The 15,619-nt window shown below is 42.8% G+C and overlaps 1 protein-coding gene across 2 annotated transcripts in view; it reads left to right on the top strand.

Annotated features, from left to right (window-relative positions):
• The window catches only part of LOC146772550 (TRPM8 channel-associated factor homolog), a 31,349-nt gene that overhangs the window by 12,196 nt on the left and 3,534 nt on the right, over positions 1-15,619 (top strand). For both annotated transcript variants that reach the window (XM_085639599.1, XM_085639600.1), the window contains 3 exons: positions 6,567-6,780; positions 7,811-8,050; positions 14,008-14,345. In XM_085639599.1, coding sequence (XP_085495725.1) covers positions 6,567-6,780; positions 7,811-8,050; positions 14,008-14,345 — 792 coding nt within the window. The remainder of the gene's footprint in view (positions 1-6,566; positions 6,781-7,810; positions 8,051-14,007; positions 14,346-15,619) is intronic.

The following is a 15,619-nucleotide window of genomic DNA, read 5'->3' as shown; positions in this document are numbered from 1 at the left end:
AATGAGTAGATTGAGGTTTAAAAGTGGGAAAGTCATTAGTTCTCATGTGAGCAGAAATGGACTCCTTGCTTACAGGGAAAGGCAACCACGTGAGGGCCTCATGGATGGTCATGTTGCTTGTGACCGCACCTCCATTTATGCTTTTTCCTGGAAGGTTTATTTCTCATTTGCAGCTGCTAAATACTGTCAGACTCGCATCCTATTGGGCAGAAGTCTCCAATCAGTTGACGCCTCACATTGCAGCCAGGCTTACAACTCACAGTGCCTCAGTACAGCTGTGAGGCTCCCACAAACAGTAAATGCAAGAGCTTTCTCCAACACATCTAACTCCGTATTACCTCAGTTTCTGCCGTAGATGCTTCAGACTTTTGGATTTACTTATAGTTTGGCCAGATAGGTTACTGCGTCAGAAACATGACCGATATCCTGCCCGCTGTATTACAAGCGCATTAGAGCATATGGCACTTGTAATTCAGCAGACAGAACATGTGTTGTGTTTTGACAGAGTATTCTGCCCCCAAAATCTAAATAAGGTCCTTTGTTCTTTTACAAAAGGATCACACATATCAGACCACATGTTCCACATGCTTTGTCTTCCCTTCACGCGTGTCGTTTCCACAGTAGCAGTGTAAGGGTTGCCTTTACTCAACTGGTTGTAGGATTATTCAGGCTTCCAGCTGTGCCAACATTTCTCCGCTAATTTACAAACTAGTATGTGCCCTTGTACATTGATTTATATAATTTGTAACAAATTCTCTGTATCTGTATGCTTTGTTCATGTCACCCGTGAAATAAGGTTACTATCACTCAGCTAAACACACAGCTGAGTCACTTTCATTTTCTATGATCCTAAACTACTATGACCCTAAACTAAAATATATTATCACTAAATTTATTTTTGACTATACCACTTCCATTTCCTGCCATATCCTAATCTGAAACCAGAATGGTATGCCCTGCATCCAATCCTTCAGTTCTCATGTGCCTTTCTGCTTCTCATGGTACCATTAGCTATATATACCTCACCACTTAACCAAGGGGCTGCATCTAGCCTAAAATATAAGGGCCAGGGGCCGTATTACACATTATCACTCTTTGCGCCCGGCGCACCTTTCAAAAGGTGCGCCAGGTGCAATCAGAGATAATGCACCCGATTATGGTGTATGCGCTGCCCCCAGGGCAGCCGCAAACTCGCGCTGCCCTGGGGCAGCGCATGTATGTGAAAACAAGGGGTGAAAACCAGGAGCAGCCGCTCCATGTTTTCACAGTGCAGACTGTACCCGCCTGCACTTTAAAAGGGGTTTAGAGATCCCCTTGTGGGGGGGTGTAGTCAGTGACTGCACCCGCATGCAAGGGGATGTCTGGGGGGGTCCATGGGACACCCTTTATCCCCTGCAGAGGGCTGCTTTCAGTGCGCCTCCAGAGGGCTTCTTTGACTCTGCGCCCACGTTTGTAATATGGCGTGGACGCGGAGTCAAAGGAATTTCCTCATTTGCATAGGGCACGCACCTATGCAAATGTGGGAACACCCTCTGTTGATAGCAGTGCTGGCGCTTTAAGTACGCCAGCACTATCGGTATTATAGAAGGGGATGCACAACCGTCTGCGTCCCCTTCTATAATACCAAAGTGCCCAGGGGCCGTGCAAAGCGGGCGCAAACGCGGTTGTGCCCCTGGGGCACCATCTGTAATACGGCTCCAAATGTACAAACTCTTTTAATGATTGCAACAACACTGATTTGCCATTTGCAATAGATTTTTAAAAATTCCAATGTACTAAGCCCATTTTAGGACCTGGACATTTTTTTCTGACAATTTTTTTCTCAATCCTAAAATGGGATTCCAAACAGATATAATTCAGCGTATTCTAGGTGTCCAGAGGACCGCTGGCAACTCCTAAATAAACGTTAAATAAATTAAACCATTTTATAAGGAAACGGGCTGCATTAAAAATAAATGAGTTTATTTATTGAAAATCAGTAACAGACATGGTGGCATGCTGACCCTTGCAGGTAACCACGCCTGTTATTGTGGCCAATTGGATTGAGTATCAATTTATGAAAAGAATATTAATTGGGTAAGCCAGATTGGGACTCAATCCAATTCTTTAATTTTTATACAAACTCACTTAATAGTACATTGGTCAGTTCGCAAAAATATTTATTGGTTGCAAAAATACTAGTTGCAACGTGTGACCTTTTGTGGCTAGTAAATAGTACACATGTCCTTAAATTATCTGTTTGTGTGTATGTTGGGGCTGTCCACCTTGTGTTTACTTTGTCATCTGTGTGACAGGAGCACTGGCCGACCAAAGCCACTTCTGTCTATATAGCCCGTGTGGGGTAAGAGTGCATGGCGCCCACACATAGGCACATACATGAGGGTTGTAAGGGGGTGTCACACTGGTTACCATTGAACCGTAGAGGCGCTGGCTCTACTCTTCCACTGATCTCTTGTTCGCTTGAGATTGGATGCCACTAGGACATCTGCACTTAAAAGAAGATTGGGCATCTTGGGGAATTAGGTCTTCGACACATTCTCCTACCTTTTTTAAGTTGAGTTGTCCTGCAATCAGAGCAAAATCATTTCGTTGGTGGTCAGAAAATGCTACAATTGAAGGCTCCAGAGCTGGTGTGCAACCGATCAATATGCTGTCAGGATGTGGTATGATTCGCTCCCTGTCCTCACTGACTACCAAGCCTGCGTCCCAAAATATGCAGAAAGTTTCTGTGATGAAATGAACAGGCTAGTCACCCTTACAGGGCACCTACAAATGTACGAAGGGTCTGGATTGATTAATAGAGTTACAAGGATTAGCGATTCAGGAGCCCTATACCATGCGAAAACATTGAATTTTAGCATTTTTTGTCCCATTACTTAAATGCATTACACTTAAGACCTCTGCCCATACCATAAAAGTACCAAGCACGACAAGAGCAATCAGACTCAAGTTTTAAAGATAAAAGATTATCACTCATTACCTAAACGTAAATTGTATGTTGTAGTGAAAGAAAGACTAGCGCTTCAGTGCCCACCCCATCCAATGAAATGGAAGAAAGACTACTGAAAGAATAAGCAAGAAAGCAATAAAAAGAAGAATGTATTTCGATGACTGAAACAAGCTTAGGCCCTCTGCATCGATAAATATTGCCTTTGCAAGTCCCCACTACACTGAACCTATAGGCAGAAAACATTGTGTACGTATATGGAGTGTTTACAATTGAGAACAATCCTTCAGCGATTAAAGGGGTGTGCTTATGTTAGCTATGCTTCCTGGTGCATTTAAATACATGTAGGAATCCACAGACTTTTAGCAGTGATATATGATACACCATGCATATTAGTTAAATTAAGAGACTATTCATAGGCTTTGAGATGAGTCCCATTTTAGAAGTAACAAATCAGGAGAGTGATGGTTGGGATTACTAACAAGATCTGCTGTGAGGATGCGGCCATTTGCTTTTGCAGCGGTGGGAGTGGAATTAGTGAATACACAGACGTCCATTAAAGACAATTACAGATAATGCAAAAAAGTTCCATACGTACTCGAGTCATTCACAGCATTGTTGGATTTGCTGTCTTTACATGGACCAAAACCCTGCGCTATATTCGGGTACATTTGCCTTTTTCTTGACTGGAATAAATAATTCAATAGGAATTATGTTGCTTGCAGTGTCAGGCCTGTCTCTGGAATGAAGCAGATCAGAAGGTCCCCACTGGGCTCCAGTTTACTGATTGATTTCAACCAATAAGTAATATGTACTATGCGAACATGGACTGGAAACAAAATAGGTTGGTTATGAATTTAGGGGAGGAATTGTAGCCTGGTGGCTAGAGTTGCCGATCTTGGACATGGGGAACCAGGATAGGATCCTGGCCTCAGGTCAACAACCTGCGGTTATGGGCAAATCACTTAATCTGCTGGTGCCTAAAACAAATGTGTAATGTAGTCTGGTTCTGTGGAAAGAGCTCTAATGACCACCAACCTGGTTCGAGCCATAAAAACAGCAAAAATAAATTAAATATCATAAAGGACAGTATTCCGCAGGCGATATCCTGACAGGTAGACACATTCATATTTGGCTCTCAATATTGACTTATGATATATTAATATCAGAAGTGTTGCAGGGATTCTGCACAAACACAGAACTATGCATAGGATTATGGGGCCTTAGTATATAGGGACTGAGGGGAAACAACCTTTACAACGCAGTCATTACATCGCACTACCTTTACAACGCAGTCATTACATCGCAACATCCTTTACATTGCATGTCATTACAACGCAGCCATTACATCGCATGTCACTACAATGCATGTCATTACAACGCATGTCTCTAAAACGCAGGCATTACATCACAAGTCATTACAACGCATACCATTACAACGCTTAGTACCCTTACACTATCCAACACTTACCCTTCTGTTGCACTCACTGGAGTTAGAATAGTAATTTCTACCCCTACACTATCCAACACTTACCCTACTGTTGAACTTACTGGAGTTAGAATAGTAATTATTACCCCTACACTATCCAACACTTACCTTAAATGCGATGTAATGGTATGCGTTGTAATGGCATAATGCGATGTAATGGCATGCATTGTAAAGGTGGTTTCTAAAAATGCGATGTAATGGCATGCGATGTAAAAGAATGCGTTGTAAAGGATGTTGCAATGTAAAAACTGCGTTGTAAAGGCATGCATTGTAAATGTATGCATTGTAACATCATACATTCGGGACTGAGTCATCCTACTACCTTAGTACCCATGAGCCCAGGACCGACTAGCTATAGTGTCTCACTTGCCCTCCTACTCACTCACAGAGGAACAAGTGATTAGACACCCCGGAACACAACACTCTCAGATCTCTCAGGAAGCGCGATAACAAGACACACCCTTTCGCTCACACTCTTGTACCTGTTCACAATAAGATCTGACAGAGACACAAACAAGTTTAAAATATTTATTTGAACTAACGTGCTCTAATATGAAGTATACGTGCCACAATAAGCAGAAAAATGCATAACACAAATACAGTCAGCATGGCAAGTAATCCGTAGATCATAAAAGGAGCTGCCATAGTGAGAGACAGTGTGGCCTAACCTCCCTCCCCTTGCACAGACGCAGGATGATTATATGTTAGAAGATCTCTGGGTGTTATCTGCAGACGCCGTACTTCAGTCTCTAGATGATAGTTCTACATCATAGGTGCTGTCATGCTCTGCTCCCTGGAAAGATCCCTCTCCAAGTGTCCGCTACCTAACCGTGTATTCCAATAAAACTAAAGTACATATTCCTACACAACAGCTGCATCTGTATGTTTTCTCTAGGTGCTAGGGCCTGACCAGAACAGAATAACAAGGGGCACTGTTGTTCAACCTTGTTCGCAATGTTCAGACTAAATCCCAAGAACCTGCTAAGCGTGAACACAGCAGTGGGTTCTCAGGTGAAAATATCAAAGGAAGCATTTGCAAAATAAGCTCATGTTGTAACGTGTGCAAAGCAGTGGACAGTCTGCAGTGTGCACATGATAACTTAGGGAAAACTACAATGTCCCCACGGGCCATGTGACAGAAGCCAAGTGCTAGCTTATAGCCTTTGTGAACACATCTTTCATTTCTGCTTCTCCCTGGTGTCGAGCTTCATGTGCTCACCAGCAGCCTGGCGAACAAGGTGCTGCAGGCAGAATGACCAATGCGCCACCCTGACTGCTGCTTCATAGTCGGCAGGCCACTTCCTTATCCTCGTGAGAGGATGTTTCTGCCCTTTTCTGTACACTGCGACCACCATGTTGTTGTGCCAGTCATGAGTTGTTTTGTGTTTTCTTCTCTTTTCTCCTACCCCTCCTGATCGATTACTGCCACTCTCATAGTTTGTCCACACCACTTCCCACATGCCTCATCATGCAAGTAGTTGTCACCGCAGATGCAGGGAATGGGCAGAATGTGTAATGATGTGTATTTTGTCAACAAACACGCCATTTTATTTTCATTGGACCGCTCCAAGAAAAATCTTTTAAAATTCTCCCCTGACCCATCTGTTGTTGACTCCTTCCCTGTTCAGAGTCCAGCAGATGGCCTCCACATACAGGTTGTTTTTCACTGTGGTCACTTTGCGCGTGGCAGTGATTTGAAAGCTCTTGTCCTCTCGATGATGCTACTTCCTCGTGCAAACTTCTGCATCCGCTTGCAGGAATCCGGAGTTCCAGAACAGGAATTTACCAAAGACATCCATGTTCTTCTTTGCTGGGAGCTACTTTAGTGACCTGAAAGAGCTATACATTATCAGTAGTGAATTTCCTTAAATGTTAATAAGAATTCCTAGGTAATGAATGATGTAAAGTTTCTAGCCCAGATTATTCCTACCTGTTTTGATTTGTACAGTTTAAAAAATTTATTTTAATGCATCTATTACAAATGTTTTATGAATAAGTGCGTTATTAACTAATAAATTGTTGATAAAGGTAAGGGTTGAAATATACATGTGTACCTACCAAACATTAATGATAATTTGTCACCTACAATGGGATTAATTTACAAACTCATCAAAACAATTACAATTTCAGGTGCAAATTGGATGCCATTCAGATAACCTAAACAGCGCAGACCAGTTCTGCCGCGCCCCAGTAGTCATACGAACATATAACGTCAATGAAGAAAAGGTCCCCGTCTCTTGCCTCTGGGGAGGCTTGCTCTATTTTCTGGTGCCTGAAAAATGTAACCTTGGCAAGGTGCAGGTCACCGTTGAAGGTGCGGTGCGAGCTCCCTTCTTCCGACGTGGTAAGTACATACAGCAATGCCAATCTACTACAGTTTGTTGATTCAATTCTCTGTGGGGTTCTTCCTGGTCTCCACCATGTGGTTCTTCGTGGTTTCCACCGTGTGGTTCTTCCTGGTCTCCACCGTGTGGTTCTTCGTGGTCTCCACCATGTGGTTCTTCCTAGTCTCCACCGTTTGGTTCTTCCTGGTCTCTACCATGTGGTTCTTCCCTTTCTCCACCATGTGGTTCTTCCTGGTCTCCACCGTGTGGTTCTTCCTGGTCTCCACCGTGTGGTTCTTCCCTTTCTCCACCATGTGATTCTTCCCGGTCTCCACCGTGTGGTTCTTCCTGGTCTCCATCGTGTGGTTCTGTCCTGGTCTCCACCATGTCAATAAACTAGTCAAAGAATCACTCTTCTTTACTGTACAACCATCCAGAGTTTCAGCTGGCTGCTGCGCCGGAAGGAGGTGGTCTCAGCAAACAATGCTCACATTTTCCATGATATGTTGTCTACACATTCTGAAGTGTCTGATATAGAGAGGCTTACAGGTCTCGGCTCTTGACTTCAATAGGTTACAAATGTTTATTTCCTCTTTATGTTATAGCGCTTATTATTTTGTACCTGTCAGTCGCTATGCATGTTGCTTACGTCTAGTTTATAATCATATTATGTGTTATTGCCGTTGTTATGACACTAGTCCAGTGGTGATCTACCAAAAAAAGTCAAATACAAATAACGGGTTGTTACCCCATCTGAACTTTCTGGTGCTATACTGCAGATCACGTGTATATGTATTTATACATATATATGTATTTATACGTATATAAGTATTTATACATATATACGTATATCCAACCTCAGTTCTGGACTGCGGCTGGTCTTTCTTAAGCCCCTTAGCCCTGGGGGGACCTTATATGAAGAACCGAGGTTGGATGTTTTGGGGGTTCGCAACTTTTGCAACTTTTGTCAGAGTTATTGCATTATGTTTTAAATCCATCTAATATTCCTTAAAATCTATAAGGTAGATGATGATAATTTTCTCATTGTAGGTGAAACTAACAAGTCGGCTTGGCAGACAACCATCCGCCATTATCCATCACCCTGGGCAGAGCTGGCCACAGAAAATATTATCCTGACGCTTCCCTCTGATAATGTTCGCTCGATGGAGGACCCTGATGTTGTACTTGCTCTATGGGACAAGATGATGGGCGCCATAGCAGAGTTAGCGGCTTCCTCACCCCACTTCCCTAGGCCCGAGAGATTTGTCACCGATGTTCAGATATCAGCCGGTGAGTACTGGGTTGTCATTAGTAGACCGCATGTGTGTAAGGACTTGATAGAATTCATTTTATGCGCACATCGTGTTCTCCTCTTGCCATTCCCTAGTAGATTCTCAGTCATGCTTTATGACTGAGAATCTACTTGGAAGTGTCAAGCTAAAGCAATCAAAAGGAAGCAAACCTCACGACAGGCTCTAGAAAGCAGTTTTAACATGATGCAAAAATAACTAAATAATGCAAAAAGCATACTTAAGTAAAAATAGAACTATAGGTCACTTTCTTAACCATCAAAGGTCAGCTTCATTGGAGCCTAAAGAGTACAGTTTTAGAAGCCTTGGGAGGTTGAAAGTTCAGGTATGAGTATTAGAAAGAGACCTTTTAGATAGAACTAGGTGAGCAATCTGTCTATCTCAAGTGCGGGAGGTATCTTGCTTCTGGGTGCTAAGTTCTAATCCAATGCAGAAAATGGCCAGAAAAATTGCGTTTGTGCTCTGTACTAGGGTGGTTTTTGCCCTTGAGTCTCAGTTTTGCATAAATTGGTTAAACATGCAGAAACTGCCATTTGTTACTGTTATTTCCACATTTCCCCCTGCTACACTGTTTTCAGTTTTCTCCATGTATTACCTGGAGGAAAGTGTATCTGCAAAAACCTGACTGGGTTCAATCTGTCTAAACTTGTTATTGTAAACCTGGGCTCAATCACTGTTCAAACACAATTTTATATTCGGCATGGAACTTTGAATGCACTTGTTTCAATATAAAATTGACTGGTACAAAGAAACGGATTACTAGAAGCTGTCTCTACTACCTGTTGGTTCCCATAGTTCCCAGTATCTAGGAATAAAGCCCTTGAAAGAGGGGCACATTTTGTCTATGAATGAATCTGCTTTGCATTTAAAAAAAGAAATCAGCATTTTATAATCTTTTGTGTGCTGTGCCTCCATCTTTTATTTCCCTTTTTCTCTTTCCAAGTCTTCCTCTCCCTACTCTTTGTTTCCCATGCCCTCTTTTTTGACTGATTTCTTTCATACTAGTTTTTTTCCCATTCGAGTCCTACCTGCTTTTTCATTCCTTCTGTTTCACACTCACTCCCAATCCCACTGTGCTGTGCTTCCTCTGTATTGCTCTCTGTGTTTCTCTTCAATTGATCCTCTTGCTCTAATTCTCCTCTTTCCATCCTCCACCATATACTCTATCATCCCCCTTCTCTCTCTCTCTCTCTCTCTCTCTCTCTCTCTCTCTCTCTCTCTCTCTCTCTCTCTCTCTCTCTCTCTTCTCTCTTTCTCTTTCTCTCTCTCTCTCTCTTTGTGCCAGCTTCCTCTCCCACTATGTCACCTCCCTTCTCCTTTGAACAGGCTAGCTTATTCCCCTCTTCCCTTCCTCTCTCCACCCTGTCCTATGTAACTTGGTGACAATCTGTACTGTTAAGTGAAGGACATGAAATGTGTTCTACTTGAGGTAGCAACTAAGGGATTATTTCCAGAGTTGAACAGGGTAGATATCAGCCTGGAACATTATTTTGCAAATCAGCACTTTCGGGGCTGGAGAAATACTATGGAAACAGCAGTTACTTTCTTGGTTCTCTTCTAGCCCTGGCCCTCTTCCTGTCTAAAGCTAGTAGGGTTATGGAGTGGCAGAATGTAATATTAGCTGTTTTTTGCGTCAAGCTCAAACTGCTGCTGCCTATATCAATAAAAGGTCTTCCCCGATTACCACCTTTCGAAATGTCTCCAGCGACACTCTCCTCACAGAAGGTGGGCTCTGCAGCAGGAGGATCCGAGGTTCCGAACTTTGGTTCAGGTATTGCTGGAATCTAAGGTGGATAAACCTCACCTGGTCTCTTCTGATCCAGGTGTGGGATTCACCTGCGTGTTGCTCTTCTGGTTGACTTCTGACTGACTTCTGGATGCTTTAAGTACCAAGTTGAAGGATGGGACGGCATTTTATGCCCTGCTTGCTCCCAGACCACTCCAGTAGTATACTACTGATTATCCTGGAGGTAATACCCTTTCCGATGCTCCCTAAACTGACCTCATTCTCTTTCTCTATCCTTACTAGATATGCTGGTGCGAGTCCAGTTGACCCGTTAGGCCCTGCGTCTGGTAAACCCAGTATTATCAACCAGAGTGGTGATGAACCAGCGGATCTCTCAGCCACAATACCTTTCCTTAGACTCACTGTTTTCTAGACCCAGATATAAAATCTGATGCCAATAGCGGGAAGGATAGGCAGCTGCACTGTGGTATATTTCTGTGCCCGAGGACCATGAAAATGATTGTGCTCTTGACAGCAAAACCATCTTCAACACCTCCACTGATGTCCTCATTTTGTACAAAAAAGACAGAATTGTGAATACATTTCTGAGTGACTTCAATTGGGTACCATCCAGGCCGCAGTCCTCTCTCTTTTCAGGTGGTGAAGGTCAGCCTTTCAAAGTCTGGAAGTCCCCAAGGTTCCAGGAGCTACCTCTCCCTATTTGGACTTGGCTAAAAAGTACAAAAGTAGGCATTTCAGTGGAAAGACTTTCTCCATTTACCAGGCTTTAACAGTGGCAAAGAGGGCCCAAACACTTCAGTGGAGTTCTGATGTCCTTTTTTACATCTCTGGAGTAACACTCCCCTCCAGTGTAGGAAAGTCCTCCCTCCAGAACCGCAGTCGACCCCAATCACCGTTGATGCACATGTGAGTTGGGTGAGGCAGTGAGAGTCACTATATTGTGTGTTGTATTACAAAAAAGATTGCAATATATTAACTACCACAATCTTATCATGATTAGTGGAGTTAAGAATATTAAAGCTATACTTAACTATGTATACTTACCTTAGTGATCAAATGCTAGGTGATATGGGGAAACAATATTTCCAAAGGTCGATGTTGTTGACCCCGATAAAGTGACATACAACTATGGTTGCTTTCCGCTGTACGGGATGGCTGAGCACTACAGCTACCCCACCCATGTCCATTCAGGCAGGATCATCCCATCTTGTTAACATCTGCATTGGGTCAAGAGGTTTATCCTTGTTCAGATAAGAAGTCTGTCATACCTTAAGAAAATGGAAAGGGATATTACTTCTACTACCTTTGTATATGGAACGGAACTGTGTCGATTTGCATCATCGTATATTCATACAAGCGCAATGAATTCTACCTGCACGCCGAACTTCAAGCTGCTGAGTGGTTGAGAATCTTGCAGATCAGATTCCTAGAACACAAATTGCCTGAACACAGTGGACCAGAATGATACATACATGTGCCCGTTTGGAAGGATCAGAGGAAGTACATCGGAATCGTGGTGGAGAATTAATGCTATCTGTACAGGATGCTGATTTAGGACTGGGTGCATTGTCACTTTAACAAGATCCAGAAGCTGGTGGCCCGTTTTGTGCACCATGGAATAATCCGCTGCTACACTTACCTTAATGAGTGCCATGTAAGGCATACTCAAGATAGACATAGGTTCTCAATAAACAACCCTCAAAGTAGGTTTACCTGGACCTTTTTTAGGTCGAGCCTGGGTGGCTCATGCGCTGCTCTGCGAGGCATGCTGTATTGGAGTATAGACTTGAAACCCCTCCCACTCTCCGCCCATATTTGTAATTGGCTTGTGTCAATGTCCTTCGTAAATAATGGCTTCTGATTCGTTAATATGCTTGTTAGTCACTCCTTAGTACCACCCTATCTTCATTTGTAACCTCCCAGAAGGACTTGCCATTTGTGTTGCGTTGCGTTGTTACACGCTTTGTCTTATTTAGTCTGTAAGCATTATTTTCTTTAATGAGTTTCTCCTACTGCAGACACAACATGCTTTCCTGCAACATTCAGTGTGCCATGAGCGCTTTCACTTTCCTCGCAGCCTGGGACAATGGCGGCCGCTTCTTTGAAATGAAATAGGTCTCACATTTACAAGAGTTTGAGCTATTGGCATTGTAAATGAAAATGCCTTTTATTTATGTGTTAATTATCAAAACAGATAAATAAAAGGCATTGTCATTTACAATGTCAAACGCTTAATCTCTCGCAAATGCAAGACCTATTGCATTGCAAATGTTTGTTGAAAGTAGCATCCAAAAAGTAGAGTAGGAACCGGTTAGACCAGCCATGTTATGCAGATCTCCATGTGCACTGCCTGCAGCTGCAGAAGGCTGTTCCCTGGGATATGGTAATGGACTAGAAGTCTGAGCCTCTTCCTGTTCATCAAGTTCTCTTATAAATTGTGAGATGTTTGGCCCATGCTGCCAGCCTTCTAGACAGTGCCCGTTTCACCTACTATTCCACCTATCATGGACAAGCTTAACTCCTAAGTGCTCTGCTGGTGGGCTCACAGTAGCGTTCTTTTGGAACAGATTAAATAAATATTTTCTCCATAAATTTGTTGGAGTTAAAAGTGCTTTCTTGGCCGTACAAAAACAGCATTCTAGTGGCAAGCAAAAGTAGGAGTGAGTCATTGCCCTCAATATGTTTCTGATGGTCTATCACATTGACTCCACAACTTGAAAACAGACATCATCAGCCTTGCTCTGCCAAGTTCATCCGTGAATGATTAATCTATTAAAAAGTCCTTGACAGAGTTTTTTTGGGGTCTTGGGGTGTTAAACTATCAATATTTTGTGACACACAAGATCTACATGTGTAAAAGATTCCTTTCTTCTTATGGAGAAGACCAAATCCCCAGGCCAGGAGACATCTTTTGACTGATGGAGAACAACTTTTTGACACATCTTGGTTCTGACTAAGCTGATCCAGGTTACCATTCAGAATGTGAAGGAAGGCCTTGGCCATAGTGTCATTCTGGTAGCCTGATTTTAGCTCTGCTAGGTCAGGCTCTCAGACATCCTGTAAATACTACACGGGAATCTGCAGAGGGTGGACCCTCTTAGTAAGGAAAATAGGAGACTTCCACACCTCATCCTAACATCATTCTACTTAAGTGCCTGGGTCTTGAGGACCTCGCCTTCCATTTCATAAGCCTCTCGGCACATGTGGATTTTCCGGCAGATGCCTGAAAAACAGCACAGAGGACGATGAAATGTGAAATTTTCTAATATTAGACATTGCCTTGAAACACCTACCAAATCGCCTGCTTAGTGGACACTGTTATTACTTTTTCCATGCAATAGGCAGATGCAGGGATCCAGGTACATGTGCAGAATTAGCCCTGGTCACTGGTGCCTAAAGGGCCACCTGGAGACTCTTGATCCTCAGTGTTTGAGTGGTGATTGAGTTACCTTCTTCAGATGATCCACTGACAGTCATCCTGCAGTTAAATAAGACTTAGCTCTGGGACTAGGCAGACTAATGCTTTTCCATTCCATGTCCTCAACCTATATGTAGGTCCTCTCAGGGAAGACTTCTTGCTAGTCGCCATAACTTCAGCCAAGTTCATGGAGGGCTTCAGGCTGGCTGTGTTCCTGAAGTGTAGACTGTGTACAGTCAAGACTATGGGTTGCTCAGGAGTGATTCAGCTTTCGTTCCTGAGGAATTAGATTTTCATCTGGACAGATGAACATTTCTTCCAATCTTTTGCTGAGTTTCTGGTACAAGGTGTACAGTGTACTCAACAAAAAACTATTGAAGCAGTTTCCAGCTATGTAATTTAGACTTTCTTTAGACTATCAGTAATAGATTCATCATAAAGATAACCTTTTCTTACCAAGTCCCCAGAATGTGAGCGCTCAAATCCATGAGTGTGCCCCCCATAAGGATTTCCAGCACTTCAGTGGTATTCGGAAACATGGTTCTGCCTTCAGATGTTAGCAATCAGTTACTCTGCGCGAAAGATATTATCTATGATTTCACCTCTTTTCCACTGGTATAAGAATTACTGAAAATACTAACCTTTTATTTTGTCCTAGAAGCAGCTTGTATGGAAAACCTTGCTCAAGGATGCCATTGTCTTATCTTGTTGTAAAATAAAGCATGCTACCTCTATCAAAAACTAATCTGCTGTCTTTGTTCTCTGTCTTCAGGGTGGATGCACGCAGGTTATCCTATCATGTGCCACTTGCCTTCCGCGAAAGAGCTGACCAATGCTGAGCACATCACAGCCAATGGCCTGTGGGGCCCTATTCACGAGTTGGGACACAACCAGCAGAAACGTGAGTGGGAAATCCCGCCTCATACGACAGAAGCAACTTGTAATCTGTGGTCCGTCTACGTGCATGAGAACGTGCTTGGAATCAAAAGGGATAAAGCTCACCCAGCTCTTGCGCCCAAGTCCAGGGAAGAAAGAATCCAGCAATTCTTGAAGAACGGTGCGAAGCTGAAGGACTGGCACGTGTGGACCGCCTTGGAGACATACCTGATGGTAAATATATGGATATAGTTGTTCAAGTGAGGAGATTAAAGATTTTTAGGATACTTGAGTACAGATGATCATCTCATATGTTGAAGTATAGATAAAAGGAACAGCTGTAAGGTAGGATTATTACTGCTGTAGGGGAAGAAAGGGTGGAATGAATGATTTTTTCATGTACATAGAGTGGGGTTCAAGTGGTGGCTTTGTTTGGGACCTAGAGGATAAAGTTAAAATGCATGGTTGAAGGCTTAATCAAAGTTTAGGATCCCAGGGCTAGAACTGGGTGAGCTAGGATTTAAAGGCTAATTCAGTGTCATGTTTATTGATAATTGCCTAGCCATGGCCAGGGATGCTTTAGTGGAAAAAACAAGATCAAAGGCAGGTCCACTATGCAATTCTGGACCAATCCACGAGTAAAGAGAGGAACTTGAAGGAGCCACCTTATACTCCCTCTCAATGCACTAATCTATTGTAGGAAATGTATCTGGAGGACTGAGTAGATGTATGTGGTGTTTTGCCATTGAGCCTGTATCTAAGTGACACTCTCTGAGAAAAAGATGGGGTAATTTAGTCTCCAATAACCATGTAAAGATATTTCTTAAAAAGGATGGTCCTCGTCCATTTCCAGTGCACTCTTCATGTTTAGGCAACTCCTCGCTACCACCAACAATTTACGTAAGTAGCGGGCATCCTTGGGAGCACTTCAGGAAGTGGTGGTTTGGAGCAAATATGTGCAATTTCACCCCTTATGTATAGACTCTCCACAAGTGTGTATTTAATTGGAGGAAATATAACCAGATTTGTAATGACTCCTCCTTGAATAGTGAGGGACGATTGTATAAAAATGCATATATCAGGCTTAATTCATTTTAATATTCTATAATCCTGTTTTTGCATGTTGAAAATCAGTGATCCTAGGAAGTTCAGTAAAATGCAGGTACTCAGTCAGTTTAGCGCACAAGTCAGCAATATATTTTTTTTTCTGAAGAAAAACTTGCAAAGCAGGGTTTATTTTTAGAAGATAAAAAAGGAAGTGCCGGATAAACTGGGAGTTTTCTACCAGCACACAAGGGACTTTTTTTATTTCTCATCTAGTAGTGCAATGCTGTGCATGTCAGAGCCAGTCATGAAAATAGCCAAAGTCATTGGAAGATCCCTCTGAAAATAGGCCAGGCATTCAAAAACCATTTATGCCAACAGCTCTGCTGGGATAAGGGTTTTCCAATGGTTAGTCAGTAAAGATGCTCTCTTCTGGAAAAACTGCATGTCCGAACTGTCGATGA

This window comes from Triturus cristatus, chromosome 12 (genome assembly GCF_964204655.1).
Source record: "Triturus cristatus chromosome 12, aTriCri1.1, whole genome shotgun sequence".
NCBI lineage: Eukaryota > Metazoa > Chordata > Amphibia > Caudata > Salamandridae > Triturus > Triturus cristatus.
Note: the sequence above shows the minus strand (reverse complement) of the source record. Positions and strands in the feature narration are given on the sequence as shown.